At 53.3% G+C, this 13,686-nt stretch overlaps 2 protein-coding genes across 4 annotated transcripts in view; one reads left to right on the forward strand and one right to left on the reverse strand.

The window, feature by feature from the left end:
* Positions 1-3,023: 3,023 nt before the first annotated feature.
* On the reverse strand, positions 3,024-10,453 carry ARL2 (ADP ribosylation factor like GTPase 2). 3 transcript variants are annotated; one of them, XM_033207006.1, is made up of 5 exons: positions 10,266-10,453; positions 6,751-6,861; positions 6,492-6,654; positions 4,417-4,497; positions 3,024-3,488 (listed from the first exon to the last, which is right to left on the reverse strand). In XM_033207006.1, exons 1-5 carry the CDS (start codon positions 10,418-10,420, stop codon positions 3,354-3,356), a joined length of 645 nt encoding a protein of 214 aa, XP_033062897.1. In that variant the 5' UTR covers positions 10,421-10,453; the 3' UTR covers positions 3,024-3,353. The 3 variants fall into 3 exon arrangements, with proteins under 3 accessions (XP_033062897.1, XP_033062898.1, XP_033062896.1); XM_033207007.1 differs by lacking the exon at positions 3,024-3,488 and adding an exon at positions 3,526-4,161; XM_033207005.1 differs by lacking the exons at positions 3,024-3,488; positions 4,417-4,497 and having other exon boundaries at positions 6,065-6,654.
* A 164-nt stretch (positions 10,454-10,617) lies between these two features.
* The window catches only part of BATF2 (basic leucine zipper ATF-like transcription factor 2), a 30,362-nt gene continuing 27,293 nt past the window's right edge, over positions 10,618-13,686 (forward strand). Inside the window, exon 1 of the mRNA XM_033207002.1 lies at positions 10,618-10,701. The gene's annotated coding sequence lies outside the window, so the exon portion shown is untranslated. The remainder of the gene's footprint in view (positions 10,702-13,686) is intronic.

A 13,686-nucleotide genomic window follows, 5' to 3' on the forward strand; every position in this document is an offset into this window, starting at 1 on the left:
AAGTGATTCTCCTGCCTCAACCTCCCGAGCAGCTGGGATTACAAGCACACACCACCATGCCCGGCTAATTTTTGTATTTTTTTGGTAGAGATGGGGTTTCATCACGTTAGCCAGGCTGGTCTCGAACTCCTGACCTCAGGTGATCCACCCACCTCGGCCTCTCCAAGTGCTGGGATTACAGAAGTGAGCCACTGCGCCCGGCCTAATTCACCTTTTCAAGAAAAGCATTGTTTCCTAAGGGCACCTGGGAGGACATGAACACTGGGGTGACACATATGTCAGTGGGTGGCTGACTTCACATTAGCTGAATTTGCGTACAGTCCTACTGGTTCAAATAATCGTAATTATAGCTGACACTTACACAATACTTATGACATACAAGACACCAACTCATTTGGTCCTCCTCCCAACACTAGGAGGGAAACTGAGGCACGGAGAGGCGAGGCAAGTTGCTCAGCATCCACCAGCGAGTGGCAGGCCAGGATTTGGCTCCAGAGTCCAGGTTTAAGAGCCTGCAGATCACCAGGTCTGTCTTGCAAGGAGGACAGGGCAGGGGCTTCTAAATTTGTACCCTGAAGGGCAGTTTCTTCATGTTCTAAGCTTGTCCACGCAACATTCACTTCCCTTCTTCCACTGTTTTTTTTTTTGAGACAGAGTTTCACTGTTGTTGCCCAGGCGGGAGTGCAATGACGCAATCTCAGCTCACTGCAACCTCCATCTCGCAGGTTCAAGCGATTCTCCTGTCTCAGCCTCCCGAATAGCTGTGATTACAAGCATGAGCCACCATGCCTGGCTAATTTTGTACTTTTAGTAGAGACAGGGTTTCTCCATGTTAGTCAGGTTGGTCTACAAACTTCCGACCTCAGGTGATCTGCCCGCCTTGACCTCCCAAAGTGCTAGGATTACAGGCATGAGCTACTGTGCCCAGCCTGAAATTTTTTTCTTTTTTTTGAGACAAAGTCTTGCTCTTGTTCCCCAGCCTGGAGAGAAATGGCGCAATCTTGGCTCACTGCAACCTCCACCTCCCGGGTTCAAGCGATTCTCCTGCTTCAGACTCCCGAGTAACTGGGATTACAGGCGCCTGCCATCATGCCCGGCTAATCTTTGTATTTTTAGTAGAGACAGGGTTTCACCATGTTGGCCAGTCTGGTCTCAAACTTCTGACCTCAGGTGATCCACCCGCCTCGGCCTCCCAAAGTACTGGGATTACAGGTGTGAGCCACCACACCCAGCCCTTTCTTCCATTTTTAAGGAAACCTAGGCTGGGCATGGTGGCTCACGCCTGTAATCCCAGCACTTTCTCAGCACTTTGGGAGGCCAAGGTGGGAGGATCACCTGAGCCCAGGAGTTTGAGACCAGCCTGGGCAACACGGCAAGACCCCATCTTTACAAAATAAAAAATTAGCTGGGCATGGTGGCACAAGCCTGTAGTCCCAGCAACGTGATGGGAGGATGGCTTGAGCCTGGGAGGTCAAGGCTGCAGTGAGCTGTGATCATACCACTGCACTCCAGCCTGGGTGACAGAGGGAGGCTCTGTCTCAAAAAAAAAAGGAAACCTAGATTTTGCACGGGTCTCTACCCCTCCATGAAAGGATCCTAGTGCCGGCTTCAGAGTAAATCCCAGTGTCTCTTCCTCACCTTTTGATAATAGCATTCAACTTTCCTTTGGGAAAACTGCCCTTCTTCCATTGGATGTACTCTGCTGGGAGGGTTGTTGGGCCACAAATCCACACCAAAAGATAATCGTGGGCCTCAAGCTGCGCCGGCAGGCTGCGTCTCCTTGGCATTTGAATTTTGAGCAGAGAGACAAAAACTGAAGACAATTAGGCCTGAGCTATTTCGGGAGGCAGCAGGGTAGGTATAGTGACCAAGCGTGCTGGGTTCAAGCCCAGCTCCCTCACTTCCTAGCTGTGTGCCTTTGAGGAAGTCACTTAACCTCCTGGAGGAAATGTCATCCAGGAGCCAGTCGATACCAGGCAGCGGGTTCTTCCCAGCAACGGGGCTGCAGCCCTCGATGTACCAGTGGTGGCTGTAGAGTTCAGCTCCAGGGCCTGGGAGGACAAAGGTGCTGGTGGTGGCCAGTGCCTCCCCTCAGCCCCTTCCCTCCCTGCTCAAGGGTCAGCCCATCCAGGAAGCCTCCCTTGGCCCCTGGGAGAGCGTATCTGTTCTCCGGGGCACCTGAGCTCTCTGTACAGTCCCACGCCAGTGCCACCCCTTAGTGTCCCATATAAAGGGGGATCTTGATAGGCAGCACTGCATAAGGCTGCCCCTAACTGCACTGCTGAATGGGTAGTACTTAGAACAGAACCCTGCAGAGTAAGCAGCTGTTAGGACCGTGGGCCGTGAAAACATCCACCAGTCTTGCCACTTGGACTGGACCCCTGGGGTGGCCTCATTTCCTATCCTTTCCCAGCCTGGCACTGGTTCCGAGTTCCTGTCGCCTTCAGGGAAGGACTCAGCTCCCCCTACCTGATGTGGCCCCCTCCCGCCCTCTGGCTGCACTCCCTCCCACACATGACTCTATGCCCCTCCCCATTTCCCAAGAGCCCTTGCTCTTCATGCCTGTCCTGTGATCCCCTCTGCCTGAACCTCTGCTGGCCTTGTACAGCTTTTCAGGTTGTCCACTGCACATGGGGTCCTGGCTACAACAGAGAACTGGGAGCTGAATTTCAGCCCGTGTTCCATGCAAAAAGTTGGAGCCCTGGTCTGGACCTGCGTCCCTTTTTTGAATTCATACCTATGAGAGTTGGAGTTCCCCTGGTGAACCATCTTCCCCTTCCTGTACCTGGAAAACTACTCACATTCCCAGTTTTAACGTGACCTCCTCTAGGAAGCCTGCCTGGACTCCTCCGGATGGGATCAGTTGCACCGTGTCCCATGCTTCTATAACTTTTTTTGCATCCCTTTGACATAGCCGCAGCTCACTATTGACTGCAATGGTCTGTTCCTTTCTGTCCCCTGCTGGATTGTGGGTCCCAGGTGGTCTCTAACGCTGTTGAATCAACAAAGGACTCAGCCAGGAGTCAGGGCAAGGAGTGGTTTATTTCACAGCTGAGTGAAGGATGAGGCCCACAGCCTCGGTAGCAGCAGTAGCAGCTCCTCCCCGCCCAGTCCTCTCTTCTTGGTATGGTAGCCAAAGGCCAGGTCAGGAGCCAGGGAAACAGCCAGGGCACAGCCCTCCCGCCACAGGAGCTGGGTGGCCACAGGGCAGCAGCGGGCAGCAGTAGCAGCAGCAGGTTGGGATGGAGGAGGGGGAGTGTTAGTTTGGCTGGCTGACTCCCATGCCCCCATGGATAGTGTTTGGTGAGGGTTGGGGGACCTGGACTGCTAGGTGGAGGGACATCTGGAGTGGCTCAGTCAGCTGTGAAGATGCGGCTGGAAATGTCATCCAGGAGCCAGTCGATGCCTGGCAGCAGGTTCTCCCCAGTGACGGCGCTGCAGCCCTGGATGCACCAGTGGTGGCTGCGGATGGAGTCCAGCTCCAGGGCCTGGAAGAACAAATGTGCTGATGGTGGCCAGTGACTGCAGACCCTGCCTGCCCTCGGCCCCTTCCCTCCCCAGCCCAGAGGAGCTCCACGCCTCCCTCAAGGCCCTGCTCCAGGTCATCCCATCCAGGAAGCCCCACTGGTCCCTGCGAGACTTTGTCAGCCCCCAGGGGCACCTGGGCTCTCTGTCCAGTACCACACCAGTGCAGCCCCTTAGTGATGTAAATGCAACATGGGCTCTTGAGCATCCACCAGGATCTGGGCATCATGCCGGAGCCCCACACATCCTCTCTCATTCTCCTCAAGTCCTCATGAGCCAGGGATTGTGTCAGCCATTTCACCAAGGAGGAAACCAAAGTTCAGAGAGGTTAAGCAACCCGCCTAAGGGCACATAGCTCATAAGTGGCAGAGCCAAGATTTTAACGCTGCTCTTTCTCACTGTGGTGCTTGAGCACTAGAATCATGGTTAAAATGTGGGCTCTGGGGTCAGAGAGGCTTCTGGTCTATTTAGTGGCTGTGTGACCTGGGACAAGTTACCTAATCTCTCTGAGCCTGCTTCACCATGTGTAAAATAATAGTTCTTACCTCATGAGGTTGTGGTGAGAATGAAATGAGTTAATTCATGCAAGGAGCAGAGCATACTGAAAGCACTCTGTTTGTGCTGGCTACTGCTAGCCTGTGAACAACATATGCGCTGGCTACTGTTAGCCTGTGAACAACACATGCGCAGTTCTGCCTTCCCCAGGCTGTGGGCCACCCCATGCCTTATTAATCACTGGATCCCCAGTGCCCTGCATAGGTCCTGCCACCTAGCAGGGGCTAATAAATGCTTTTATTATTACTTTTTTTGGTTATTTTTAATAAATGCTTTTAAAATAAAGAAATGTGGGCCCCTTTCCCTCAGCAAGCCTGTCCCAGGGCCTGGACTCACCTCGCGGATGGCATTAGAGGACAGTGCTCCAGGCAGGTCCTGCTTGTTGGCAAAGATGAGGAGGGTTGCTCCGGCCAGGCGCTGGGGAAGAGAAGACAGAGGGGTGGGGTGGGGGCTCAGAGGACAGCCTGACCCCTCCTCTAATGGCCCAGAGCATCTATGGTGAAGGATCGACCTGGAAGATCGAGGTGAGGCCCTGTAGTGGTGGGAGAGGCCCAGGAGTGAGTTTGTGGACATAGCCATCAAGGCTGGACCACATGGGCGATGGCAGTCCTGGGCCAGGGTTCTGGTTCCAGTCAACCACCACAGGGGACACCGCTGTCCCCCATGCTCCAGCTTCCTCTTCCATAAACAGGGAGGGGTGCTGGATAAGATGATCCCTGAGCTCTCTGTGGTTCTAGACTGCTCCAATCTGATGACCAGACATGCACAGAGAATGTGATCTCTCCCTCTTCTGGGTTCACACAGCCCTTTAAGTGTTCCACTCCCGACAGGCCACACTGTCCACCTCTGATTCTAGTTGTTTCCACATATGTGTCTGTTATTGGGAGATGTAGGTGGATGGGTCTAACCCTTGGACCTCGACCTGCCTTGACCAGCATTTGATGGCCCTGATCTCGTTTGACCTGCTCCACTCACACAGCAGGTGTGTGCAGTGTGCCCAGGACAATCCCGACTCCGCCTGCAGAATCCCCCCTTTCACTCTCACAAGTGTCCTCATTTTCTTTTTTTTTTTTTTGAGACGGAGTCTCGCTCTCTCGCCCAGGCTGGAGTGCAGTGGCCGGATCTCAGCTCACTGCAAGCTCCGCCTCCCGGGTTTACGCCATTCTCTCGCCTCAGCCTCCCGAGTAGCTGGGACTACAGGCGCCCGCCATCTCGCCCGGCTAATTTTTTGTATTTTTTTAGTAGAGACGGGGTTTCACCGTGTTAGCCAGGATGGTCTCGATCTCCTGACCTCGTGATCCGCCCGTCTCGGCCTCCCAAAGTGCTGGGATTACAGGCTTGAGCCACCGCGCCCGGCCACCCTCATTTTCAACTAAATGCAATGTTGTAGCTTGAATCAAACACTGGAAACAAAAAGTATATTAGTGGAAAAACTGGTGAAATTCAAATAAAATCTGCAATTAAGATAATAGTAATTCACCAATGTTGATTTATTAGTTTGGACAGGCCACGGTTAGGTAAGATGGGGAAGCAAGGTAAAGGGTATATGGGGGACCTCTGTACTATCTTTGCAAGTTTCCTTCTTTTTTTTTTGAGATGGAGTCTTGCTCTGTTGCCCAGTCTGGAGTGCAGTGGCACAATCTCAGCTCACTGCAAGCTCTGCCTCCCAGGTTCACACCATTCTCCTGCCTCAGCCTCCCGAGTAGCTGGGACTACAGGTGTCTGCCACCATGCCCAGCTAATTTTTTGTATTTTTAGTAGAGACAGGGTTTCACTGTGTTAGCCAGGATGGTCTCGATCTTCTGACCTCATGATCTGCCCGTCTCGGCCTCCCAAAGTGCTGGGATTACAGGTGTGAGTCACTGTGCCCTGCCCCTTATTTTTTATTTATTTATTTTTTTTGAGACAGGGTCTTGCTCTGTCACCCAGGAGGCTGGAGTGCAGTGGCATGATCACAGCTCACTGCAGCCTCGACCTCCTAGGTTCAACTGATCCTCCTGTCTGAGCCTCCAGAGTAGCTAGGACTACAGGTGCGTGCCACCACCCCTGGCTGAGGTAACATAGCGAAGAGTCAGACTCTTGAGCCAGGCTCCACGGCCTCTCAAAGCTTCATGCTGGCCTTGGGTCATCCTCCCTAAAGCCCAATGATGTGGGTGTCATCATCACCATTTCAAGGAACAGAAACTGATGCTCAGGGTATTGACGTAGTAACACCCCAGGGACATTAACTCAATCTCAGTCCACAGCATGTGTCCTGCCTCTGGCACCATGGGCCTCCCATGGTGGGGACCCAGTGAAGGAATGGATCCTGCCTTTAGTTTCCCTCTGGGGCCATGGACCTCTCTGAGGGGCATCTGCTGAGAAGGCGGCCATATGTCCACACATTTGCACAAAGGGTAGGAGCTGCCCACCTCCTCCACCAGCAGGCTCTGGAGCTCCCGCTGGCAGTCCTGCATGCGCTGGTGGTCCGCGCTGTCCACTACCCAGATGAGGCCATCGGTGCTCTCAAAGTAGTTCCGCCAGTAGGACCGCAGGGACTTCTGGCCACCCACATCCCAGATGTTCAGCTTGAATCTGGGCAAGGAGCGGGTGACAAGAGGGTCAGCTGGGCGCCTCTCCCACCTTTCCTGCCCTGCTCTGGGTTGGCCCACCCACGGGGCCCCTGCTCACCCTCGGTGCTCCAGGGTCTTGATGTTGAAGCCCAGCGTTGGGGAGATGGTGTCAATGTCCTCCCCATTGAACTTCTTCAGGATGGTTGTCTTTCCAGCATTGTCCAGGCCACTGGGGCGCAGCAGGTTAAGGAGAAGTCCCTGTTCTCCGCCGGGTGGTGACATCGTCACAGAGCCCCTCTTAGGGGACTCATTATTTTCCGCCGTGTATCAAACTGAGTTCAGCACATGCCTGGCCATCACTGGCCCACAATAAATGTGAGTGTATCAAGATATAAATATCATCTCTACTGACCAAAACCTCCTTAATTTGCTGAACACCTACTATGTCCCAGACTCTCTTCTGGGTGCTTGAGGACAAAGCCCTGCCCTTAGGAAGCTTACATTCTAGTGGGAAGACAGTCAATAAAGTACAAACAAATGAGAAAAGAAGGCGCTGCCAGATCCTGGCTAGTACCATCAACACAACAGAGAGGATTTCCGAGAGGGCCATCGGAGGCTCTTTCAGCTCGGGTGCCGGGGAAGGCCTCTCTGAGGTCTGGAGTTGAGACGCAAAATACAAGGAGCAAGCTTTTTGAAGAACTAAGGGAAGAACAAATATCTGGAGGAAGCCACCCTCATGTGTTTCTGGAATATTCCAGACCTGCTACTGCAGAGTGCAAATTAATGGGTGTGCTTACTGTGGGAGGGAACCACCCTCCTCTATCCTCCCAACGCTGCAGCTCAGTTGGGCATGGTGGGGTGGGCAAGTCCTGGACTGGACCACCTCTCCCTGCTCATCGGAGCTGGGGTGAATGAGCCTGGTCCAGGAAAGGGGTGAGGAGGAGACTTCCCCTGAGGCCCAGCCTTAGTCCCTGGAACCTGGCCGCTGATGACCGCCTGCCCCCAAGCCATCATCCATGTTTCCTTCCCCTCTCAATCATCCCCACTGGCTGATGAGCTTGCCGTTCTTTCTCCCACCTTCAAGAGCAAATAGGCCGGGCGCGGTGGCTCACACCTGTAATCCCAGCACTTTGGGAGGCCGAGGTGGGTGGATCGCCTGAGGTCAGGAGTTCGAGGCCACCCTGGCCAACATGGCAAAACTCCATCTCTACTAAAAATTAAAAAAATAGCTGGGTGTGGTGCTGGGCATGGTGCTGGGCACCTGTAATCCCAGCTACTTGGGAGGCTGAGGCAGGAGAATTGCTTGAACTTGGGAGGCAGAGGTTACGGTGAGCCAAGAACCTGCTCCTCCCCCAGTCCTCTCTACCTCAGCAAATGGCTTCTCACCCTTCTAATTGCTCAGGCCAGAAACTTCCATGACCTCACTACTTCCATCCTGGTCCAAGTCACCATTCTATCTCACCTGCATCACTGCAGTGGCCAAACTGGTCTCTGATTCCTTCTATCCTCTGCACTTCTCATTGAAAGGGAAAACCAAAAACCAAAAGGCCCTAGGTGAGGTGGTTGCCAGTCAACAGTCCTCCCCACTCCAGCCATACTGCCCTCCTCGCCAGTCCTCTGAACACGCCAGTTAGTCCTCCCAGGGCCTCTGACTTGCTGTTCCCTTTGCTTTAAATTTTCCCCCCAGACTGCTATAAGGTTCAACCCTCACCTCCCTCATGTACTCAATTGTCACTTTTTTTTGAGACAGAGTTTCTCTCGTCACCCAGGCTGGAGTGCAATGGCGCGATCTCAGCTTACCAGTTCACTATAATCTCTGCCTCCTGGGTTCTAGCGATTCTCTCACCTCAGCCTCCTGGGTAGCTGGGATTAAAGGTGTCCACCACCACACCCAGCTAATTTTTGTATTTTCGGTAGAGACGGGATTTCACCATGTTGGCCAGGCTGGTCTCAAACTCCTGACCTCAGGTGATCCATCCGCCTTGGTCTTTCAAAGTGCTGGGATTACAGGTGTGAGCCACCATGCCCTGCCATCATACAGTGGCCTTCTTTGACCACTCTAAATTGCATTATTCTCCATACATAGATATGTAGTGGGAGCTCATCCTGGAGCAGTAAAATGCCCTATTCCCCAGAAGCATGGTCCAAAGCATGGCCCATGTACATATATGGTATGTATGGAGAATATATATATGTATAAATAGAGATGGGGTCTATGTTGCTCAGGCTGGTCTCAAACTCCTGGGCTGAAGCGAGCCTCCCACCTCAGCCTCCCAAAGTGCTAGGGTTACAGGTATGTGCCACTGAGCACCCAGCCTCTATTACATATTTTACTTATTTCCTGTGTTATCATCTTTCTACCCCTCTGCATTACAGAATTTCCATGAAGGTAACATTATTTTTGTTTTAGTACCCTGGCCCCCAGGACAGTGCCTAGCACATATTAGGCACTCAATATTTATCAAATGAGTGAACTGTATGCTTTTCTCAGAGCTCTTTAAAACAGACATGGGGCCGGGCACGGTGGCTCACGCCTGGAATCCCAACACTTTGGGAGGCCAAGACCTCACTTGAGGTCAGGAATTCGAGACCAGCCTGACCAACAAGGTGAAATCCCGTCTCTACTAAAAAATATTTTTAAAAATTAGCCGGGCGTGGTGGTGGGCACCTGTAATCCCAGCTATTTGGGAGGCTGAGGCAGGGGAATCGCTTGAACCCAGGAGGCGGAGGTTGCAGTGAGCTGAGATTGCACCACTGCACTCCTGCCTGGGCAACAAGAGCGAAACTCCGTCTCAAATAAAATAAAATAAAATAAAACAGACATGGGCCGGACTCCGTGGCTCATGCCTAAAATCCCAGAGTTTTGGGAGGCTGAGGCGGGAGGATCACTTGAGCCTAGAAGTTGGAGGCTGCAGTGACCCTTGACTGCGCTCCAGCCAGGGCAACAGAGCAAGACCCTATCTCAAAAAAAAAAAAAAATGATGTGATTATTAAGTTATATGTGCACATAAGGGTCTTATCTCCCCTGCCATTCCACCGCTGGGCCTGGCACAGAGCAGAGGGAACAGGTTCGGGCGCCTAACTGGACTCAGAAAGCGCACAGCGCGCACGGGGCACTCGGGCTCACACACACACATCCTCAGCCGCAGGGTCATCCAAGGGCCGCCTAGCACCAAAGAGACGGACTGTTGGAGCCACGCTCGAAAGGATCCGCAGAGCCCACATCCGCCACCCGCCACCCCGCACGCCCCCGGGATTCGGAGCTCGAGGGCGGGGCCGGGGCCTGGAACTCTCGGGCCCGGGGGAGATGAGAGCCGGGAAGGCAGCGGCCCCACGCTTGGGCCAGGCCGCCGGATGGTGGCGTCCGAGTCATCTCCGGGACCCACTGCCCCTGACAGGCCACCCGCCGCTGCGCCTGCAGGCCCGCTTCTGCGGCCCTCGGAGGTGGCCCCTGCCCCAGGCCGGGGGTACGGCGCCTCCCGGCCCCCGGGGCGATTGGTGGGGCCGGCGTGGTGACGCCAGGGGAAGTTGGGACGCGCCGGCCGCCGCGTTCCGCTCCCGACAGGGGGCGCCCGGCATCGCCCGCCCGGCGGGGCCCCGCTACCCCCGCGGCTCCGGCGTCTGGGAGGATACAGCATGAGCAGTCGCAGCTCCCGCTCTTTCTGCTTCATCTTCTTCAGAATGGTCAGGAGCCCCATGGTCCCCGGAGCCCCTCCCGGCCGCCGTTTCTTCCCAGTCCCGGGACCCCGTTCCCGGTTCCTATTGGCTATCACGCTCGCCGACGGCATAGCCAATTAGCTGGACGCTCGTTTGGTCCCGCCCTCGCCACACGTGATCGCGAGGTCGCCCGCGCAGCTGCTGCGAGAGTGCCCCTAGCGGCGCAGGGGGCTTTTGTGCTGCCGCCAGCCCTGACGCTGCGCCTCCCGAGGGCTGAGGCTGGGGGAGCAAGGGCGACACCCCCACCCTTTCCCCCGCCAGACCGGGGTTCTCGGCCGGAGCGGAAACCTTGAAGTTCCTGAGTTGCATCTTGGCTGCGTCTGACCTCCGAGTCAGAACCCAGGGTCCCCAGGTACGGACGAACTCATCCTGGGGCCAGTGTAGGCCCCTGTTCCCAGCAACACGGTCCAAATCCTGCTCCTGTGGGCCCTCAGCATCGTCCTGAATCTGCCAGTGACAGAGCAGAAAGTTGGGCCTCTACCCTGCTCCTGTGGCTCTCAGTTCAGGGCGGCGGTGCCCCCTGGAGGCCGTTCGGAAACGTGCGGGGCGTCCCTGGGTTCCAATGACGAAATTGTAGTCCCGTCCCAAAGGCTCCCCCACCCAGAGGCCCAGCGTTTCCCTGTTGAGAAGCACAATTCCTACTTTTGCGGATGGAAAAACTGAGGCCCAAATGGTGCTTAGCACAGTGGCTGGCATGTAGTAGGTGCTCAGTAAATATTTGTTGTTGAATGAATGGCTTTGTCCGAAAGTTTCATTCTTTACCTTAGCGCTCAAGAAGTCTAGAAAGTGAGGAAATAGGTCAAGGATCAAGCCTATTGTCAACTCAGGAGAGAGCCTTATTGTCTTAATTTGGTGCCCCAGCCGGCTGCAGGGTAAATGTGAATAGGCAGCGCAGAAGATCCTCTCATGCTTGGGAAAGAGCTGTCAGCACCAGCTGAAGACAATGGCTAACTCCTGTGTGACTGTTTGCAATGCATTCCACGTGTTCAGCTTCATCCTCCCTGCAACCTGAGAGGTTTCCATTCTTTTCGTAGCTATGATAATGGAATCCAAAGTGTTTAAGGAGCATGGGTGAGATTCAAACTCAGGTCTGGTCAATGGTAAAGCACAATGTCTTCATGCCTCCATGAAGTTTGCCTAGAGAGAGGTCTGGAAGAAGCTGGAGCTTCCCATCTTGCAGAAAGGGGCTTGTGGTCAGAGGAGGGCTGAACAGATAGGCTGCCTCAGTGGGACCCTTGGGTCAGCACCATTTACCCTCCATCAGACACACACAAAGGAAGAAACTGAGCATAGCGCCTACCCAGAGACTTTGAAACCCAACTAAGATCGAAATGGGAAATGCTAGCTGGGCGCGGTGGGTCACACCTGTAATCCCAGCACTTTGGGAGGCTGAGGCGGGTGAATCACAAGGTCAGGAGTTCAAGACCAGCCTGGCCAACATGGTGAAACCCCGTCTCTGCTAAGAATACAAAAGATTAGCCGGTTGTGGTAGTGACACCTGTAATCCCAGCCACTCGGGAGGCTGAGGCAGAGAACTGGTTGAACCTGGGAGGTGGAGGTTGCAGTGAGCCAAGATTGTGCCACTGCACTCCAGCCTGGGCGACAGAGCGAGACTCTATCTCAAAAAAAAAAAAAAGAGAGAAATACCTAGAGGTAGGAGCCTGCCATCCTCCTTCTAGGAGCCTGCACCACAGGCATTCTAGATATGACACGGAAGTTCACTGTGGCATAGTTTGGAACAGCAAGAAGTTGGAAAAAACCTAAGTGTCTCCAGTGAGGGCAGGTTACCTAAGCCAGGGTAGGTGCATGTGGATTCCATGAAGCCCTTAAAACAGTGAAGCGGGCCGGGCGCAGTGGCTCATGCCTGTAATCCCAGCACTTTGGGAGGCCGAGGTGGGTGGATTGCTTGATCCCAGGAGTTCAAGACCAGCTTGGCCAACTTAGGGAGACTCCCATCTCTACAAAAAATACAAAAATTAGCCAGATGTGCTCACTTGAACCCAGGAGGCGAAGGTTGCAGTGAGCTGAGATTGTGCCACCGTACTGCAGCCTGGGCGACGGAGTCTGTTTAAAAAAAAAAAAAAAAAAATTAGGTATGATGGTGCACATCTATAGTCCCAGCTGCCTAGGAGGCTGAGGTGGGAGCCTGGGAGGACAAGCCTGCGGTGAGCCATGATAATGCCACTACACTCTAGTTTTCATGACAGAGTTAGACCCTGTCTCAAAGAAACAGAAAACAGTGAGGTGGAGCTGTAAGATAGCAGTGTGGAAAGATGTCCGCACCATACTAAATGAAAAACAAAAACAAATTCAGCCCTGTTTTAGTTTTAAAAATAACATTAACTGGAAATATGCCCACTTAGCAATGTTTTTTAATCTATGAGATGCATTCCGTTAAGGAAGTGGATTGTAACATTAGTGTCACAAATAGGTTGAACTGTATGAAATTGCCCATATTTGACAGTTGTGAGTACAGGGATGTGTTTCAAATGGTTCAACTTAGTAGCATTAACAAAAACGAAACAGAATGAACAGAACTGAAAACATTACCGCCTTTACCCGTGTAGTAAAGGTACTAAGTAGTGTTTGGCGAAACACTTGTTTCAGGTATTTATACAGCTATGAATACTTCTCACTGTGAGTCACCGTCACAAAAGTTTTAAAATCAGTGCAGTGCAGCTATTAACTGGGGAGTAAGTTTGGGAGAACATAAAATTATTGCCTTGGGCGTTTCTTTTTTATTTTTTTTTGAGACGGAGTCTCGCTCTCATCCAGGCTGGAGTGCAGTGGCGCGATCTCGGCTAATTGCAAGCTGCACCTCCCGGATTCACTCCATTCTCCTGCCTCAGCCTCCCGAGCAGCTGGGACTACAGGCATCTGCCACCACACCCGACTAATTTTTTGTATTTTTTTTTTTAATAGAGACGAGGTTTCCCCATGTTGGTCAGGATGGTCTCTATCTCCTGACCTCATGATCTGCCCGCCTTGGCCTCTCAAAGTGCTGAGATTACAAGCATGAGACACTGCGCCTGGCCTGCCTTGGGCGTTTCTTTTTTTTTTTTTTTGAGACGGAGTCTTGCTCTGCCACCCAGGCTGGAGTGCAGTGGCCGGATCTCAGCTCACTGCAAGCTCCGCCTCCCGGGTTTACGCCATTCTCCTGCCTCAGCCTCCCAAGTAGCTGGGACTACAGGCGCCCGCCTCGTCGCCTGGCTAGTTTTTTTTTTTGTATTTTTAAGTAGAGACAGGGTTTCACCGTATTAGCCAGGATGGTCTCGATCTCCTGACCTCGTGATCCGCCCGTCTCGGCCTCCCAAAGTGCTGGGATTACAGGCTTGAG

This window comes from Trachypithecus francoisi, unplaced genomic scaffold, assembly GCF_009764315.1.
Source record: "Trachypithecus francoisi isolate TF-2019V2 unplaced genomic scaffold, Tfra_2.0 Lachesis_group8, whole genome shotgun sequence".
NCBI lineage: Eukaryota > Metazoa > Chordata > Mammalia > Primates > Cercopithecidae > Trachypithecus > Trachypithecus francoisi.